Source organism: Buceros rhinoceros, unplaced genomic scaffold (genome assembly GCF_000710305.1).
Source record: "Buceros rhinoceros silvestris isolate BGI_N320 unplaced genomic scaffold, ASM71030v1 scaffold13282, whole genome shotgun sequence".
NCBI classification, from domain to species: domain Eukaryota; kingdom Metazoa; phylum Chordata; class Aves; order Bucerotiformes; family Bucerotidae; genus Buceros; species Buceros rhinoceros.
This window is the reverse complement of record NW_010398367.1, coordinates 15,662-20,443: the sequence shown is the minus strand read 5'-3', so window position 1 is coordinate 20,443 and position 4,782 is coordinate 15,662. Positions and strand designations below refer to the sequence as shown.

Below are 4,782 nucleotides of genomic sequence, written 5' to 3'. Positions count from 1 at the left end.
TGCCCTGCTGAGAAAGGGAAGGAAGGCCAGACCCAGCCCCGCTGAGCTCCGGGTCCACAGTGGGAGCTGGGATGGGGTTTGGGCCACCAGCGACATACGGCCGCAGGGCTCAGCCTGGCTCCTGCCCGCACTGCAGCGCCATTGTTTCGGGGGACAAACCCGAGCCAGGCTCTTCTGCTCTGGAATTTATTCTGCTTTCAGGATGGGGTTTTCTTAAAAACTCCAAGGCTGGAGATGATTTTTCTCTTTCAGCTTTATGCCTGCGGAGCCCTTCGCCCCAGATCCCAGTTGTCCCACGACGTGGCTCGCAGGCTCCACGGGGATGTGCAGCCTCCATGGCTGCCCCAGCCCTGCAGCAGCACCCGGATTCCGAGACTCAGGGAGCTCTGCATCCCCACACTGTGGTTTAACTGGGTTTAACTGGGAGGTGTCCTGGTCTCAGCACGGTGGCTGCCGGGGCTGCAGGAGCCTATCACCACCTCCAGCACAAAGCTCACAGCACCTCGAAACAAGCAACCACACCTCGAGCTCTACAGGGGAAGCATCACACCAGGAAATTGTGGGATTTCCATAGCGTTTTCTCCCCTTTCACTTCTTAGATGCTCCTTCTCTTGCCTCAAGGCAGCTGTTTCTCTCAGTTCGGCCTCCAAAACAAGCGAGGTCATCATCACCCACCAGATCCCAGAGTCTACCACCGCCCGCCTGCACCACTGAGCTGGGAACCTGCTGGCCTCTCACTCCTTCTGCAGTGGTCCTGAGACTCTCTGGGGCAGGCAATGGTCCCAGCGAAGGCCAGAGGAAGGTCGAAGCATCGGCATCATCTTCATGGAGCTTCTGGAAAGGGGATTTTTTTCCCAGAAAAGCAGCAGGGGTGTGCCCTTCCCCATCTGACATCCCCGGCGAGCGGCCGTTGTGAAACACCCCATCTGTTTCAGCTTATCCAGAGGCAAATAAAGATTGGAGCGAGAAAATAAGGCTCCAGTGTATATTTAGAAATGCTGGATATGGTTAGTGCAGAATGAAGGCAGCACAGGCCTGGGATCGAGCAGCAATCGTTTATTCTAATGCCATTGCTTTGGTGCGAAGGAATCCATCCTCCTGGGGAAAGCCGAACGCTTCCCACCACGGGCCACCAACGGGATCCGAACCCAACATTCCTCTCTCTGGCCGGGACCAGCTGCCCTATGGCCACAGGGACAGGGGCTGCAGCAGGGCTGTGCCTGCCAGGAGGCTGCGAACCCCCGGACCCCCTCAGCTTGCTGAGGAGCTTCTTGCCTTCTGCTAGGGACAAGCTTTGCTGCCTGGAAAAGGGACGCAGAAGTGGGTGGAGGAGCTGACCTGAAATCCAGGTTGACTTCTGGGACTGTGGAGAGCTTGGGGATGGAGCGACTCCTGCACTGCAGCAAGTCCAGGTGCATCCATCCATCGCTGGTTACAGACTGGAGCTGCGCAGTGTCTGTCCCCCTGGGACCCTGGAAATCCCCAGCTCTTGCTGAGATGGTGCAGGAGCAGTTGAAATCTGCTGCTGATCCCTGACATTCCACCTCTCTCCAGTCCAAGGGGGTCTGCGGGCCTGGCCATGTACTCCCAGCGGCTATTTCTGGGGCTGTAACAGGGTCAAACAAGGCACTTGCTGGTGTGTTTGAGTCTCTTCATAGCTGGAAGGTTTTTTTCCACACCCTGAAGCACAGCAATTTGTAGACAAGTCCTGAGCAGTGCAAGACACTGCTCAGCAGAGTAGCACAAAGCGTGCTGAAGTCAGCAAGCTCCCACCAGCTCCCTGGGCAGAACCTGCTTCCCACCTCCTTCCTGCACAGCTCGTCGAGAAAAAAAATGTCATAGACTGAACAGATCATGTTTGAGAGTGTTGTCAAGGGAACCTGACAGTCACTGCAAGATGCACCCACTGGCACACTCACAGCTACATACGTACTCGCCCACGGCACTGACCTCCCCTGGAATCCATCGGTGCGACGCACAGCCAGCATGGCTGGGGAGAGCAGCTCATGCAGGGCCCCAAGAGCCTCCAGCCCAAGAGCCTTGTTTTGTCCCCTGGGAGCTGGTCCAACATGCCCAATATCCTGCCCAGGCTGAAATCCAGAGCACTGGAGAAGAGATTCCCAACGGTTCAGAGCAAGAAGACCTGGCACCTGAGCTCCTTGCTCAGGAAAAAGGCTGAATGCAGAGAGTTGTGCTTTGAGTCCTGGCCAAAAAGTATCAACTACAGGATTAAAAACCTCCAACTCCTTCTCTTTTTTCCCTTTTATACTGAAAAGGTTTATGATTTGTTGCTGTTTCATTCCATTTATGGTCCAGAAGGAGTGTTCCTGGAGGGAATTTCAGCTTCAGGACATTCCCAGGCATCACCTCCTCCCACAGCCTGGGATGTTTGAGTTCACACGTTACTCCACAGTCTCCATGAAGCCCAAGCCTTTGGCCGTGCAGACCCCACAGCACCAGACCATGCATGCATCACTGCTGGAGACTGCAGGGCTCAGCCCTGCCTCCACGCTCCAGTGACGCTGCAGGCCCTTGACCTCCAGGGAAGCATCCCCCAGAAATTAAGGCAGCGACATAGAAGGGAAGAAATTCCGCCTGGGGCATCTTTGCGCTCTGACAGTGCAAGGGAGATGGTTTCAGACCTGACCTCTGCTCTCTTCACATGCTCCTCTTGGCTGCCAGCCCCTTCTTCACTGCTGAGCACAGAGCACAACGTCCTCTGGGCTGGGCTCTGACCTCTCCGCTGATTTCCCACAAAGCACCACCTTTTGCTCCAGTTAGATTTGGGTCCTGGCAGCGGAAAGGGCAGAGCTGCCCTGCTGCCAGGCTCGTACAGAGCCTCTGCAGCAGCGGGGCGCAGCCTGTGCTGGGTGGGCTCTTTAGCAATACATTTGCCATCGTGGCTAATTGATTTAAGGCACAGAAGATGAGGCCCGTGAACCCTCGGCCAGCTGGGGCCATGCTAGGAGAGAAAGGAGAAAGAAAAGTTCTCACCCGCTTCGTTTCAGGCACCAGGTCATCCTTCATCCTCCGCTTGGTCCAGTCCCTGGCCAGCTCATCCTCCGCTATCTCCTGAAGGTGGAAGACAGCGACTTGGGCTGATGTCCGACGGATGCGGCCACTTGGGGTCCTTTCGAAATCTTCTACGGGGCCAGGCTCTGGCTTCACCTCTGGCTCCTCTGGAGGCTGCAACAGAGACAGAGTCAGGGTGGGCATGATGAGGGATGAGGCAGCAGCTGTCCAGCTGTGGGATGGAGATGCTGGGGTTTGGCGGGGAGGGAGGTGTTTGCAGACCTGCTTTGTGCAGGGAAGGGCTGCTGGTACCTCCGTGCCCAAGCATGGGAACAAGGGGAGCACCCCTGCCTCCCCAGCCCAGCAGCCAGCCATGCGGTAGCCGGCTGCGTCCTTTTGCCCTCCCATGTGTATAAACGCCTCCATTTATTAGAGTTCAGGAGTTATTAGCATCAGATGCGCCGTCAGTAGGGATCAGCAGAACAGCAAAGGAAGCTCCCCGGGGATGGATCCTGCCACCCCAGTGCTTGGTTGAGGCTGAGAGAGCGACCTGAGCTCTGTTTATTTTCCTTGCAGAGCACGGGTGCAGGGTGGGCTGGAGCACCAGGGAAAGGGAACGCTGCCGACCACTTCGTGCCCATAAACGCAGCATCCCGCTTTGTCAGAGAGGGCTGTAGCCCGTTTCCCACCAACACCGCATGGTACAACACGCGCACGTGGTGACGCGAAGGAGAAAAACAACACCAGTCTGACATCTGCACCTGCCTTGCCCATCCCGGCCCTGCCCGGCTCTGTCCTGCCCACGGGCTCTGCAGCTCTGCAGTCACTCCCAGGGAGGGCTGGCCCCGCTCCTCGGGCTTCGGAGTCGTCCAGGGGGCTCACCAAGGCCGCGTGTTCTGACCGCACATGGTAGTCATGGCCAGCTTTGGATTTGTACTTCTTGCCGCAGTGCGGACAGCTGAACACAGGCTTGTCGGCCTCGGCGAGCTGCTTCCCGCACCGTTTCTGGTGGTACTGGTAGCCCATCAGGCTGGAGAAGTTGGCCACGCAGCCCTATGGAGATGGGGAGAAGAAGAGAGTTAAGGGGGACTGGAGCTTCACGTGCCCATGTTGAGTCAGGGTGTTGTTGCTCCAGGGAGGAACACAGAGACCACTCTGCAAGGCCGCTCTGTCAACATGCCCCCTCCAAGAGATCACTGGAGGGTCCCTCTCCCACAAACAGCCACACACAGGCAGAACAGTGCCACAGAGGGATGGGGCTACCTGCCCTGACACACTGCGGAGCTCCCCGGACAGACGCACAGTGGGCAGCAGGAGGGGAAGGTGATGGGGAGGCACAGCCTGCACAGAGAACAAAGCATCGCAGGGACAAACCTCTTCCATGTGCCCCCATTACCCGTTCGTGACTTGTCTGCCACCACTGCTTTTTGGTGTGGTTTGGTTTAGTTTTGGGCTGTGGCCAGGACAGCGCTGGCTGAGCCCCTTCCTGAGCTCAGGAGGCAGAACCTGCCCTTCAGCGCTCCTCAACCTGCCCTACGCCCGCCAGGATGGCCCGCTGCTGGAGCGCAGGGAGCCAGCGGGATGGGGACCTGGATGGCTGAGCAAAGCTGAACGTGTGCCAACAAGTGCCTGGAGAGTTCACGCCCCCCTCTGCATCGGGACTCACTCCTTCAGCCTCTTTCAGAACAAGAAACAGGAATCGTTCTCGTACCTCGTTAGGACATTTCAGTTTTCCCATCTGCTTCAGCACTTTCCTCAGCCTTTCCCGCT

The 4,782-nt window shown here is 57.4% G+C and overlaps 1 protein-coding gene across 1 annotated transcript in view; it reads right to left on the bottom strand.

The window, feature by feature from the left end:
- Window positions 1-4,782, bottom strand: part of LOC104488968 (zinc finger protein 512B-like) — a gene marked incomplete at its 3' end in the record, with an annotated part of 23,841 nt that overhangs the window by 6,720 nt on the left and 12,339 nt on the right. Inside the window, exons 12-14 of the mRNA XM_010131076.1 lie at window positions 4,724-4,782; window positions 3,778-4,065; window positions 2,995-3,186 (exon numbers count right to left, since the gene is read on the bottom strand). The exon at window positions 4,724-4,782 is cut by the window's right edge and continues 4 nt beyond it. Coding sequence (XP_010129378.1) covers window positions 2,995-3,186; window positions 3,778-4,065; window positions 4,724-4,782 — 539 coding nt within the window. The remainder of the gene's footprint in view (window positions 1-2,994; window positions 3,187-3,777; window positions 4,066-4,723) is intronic.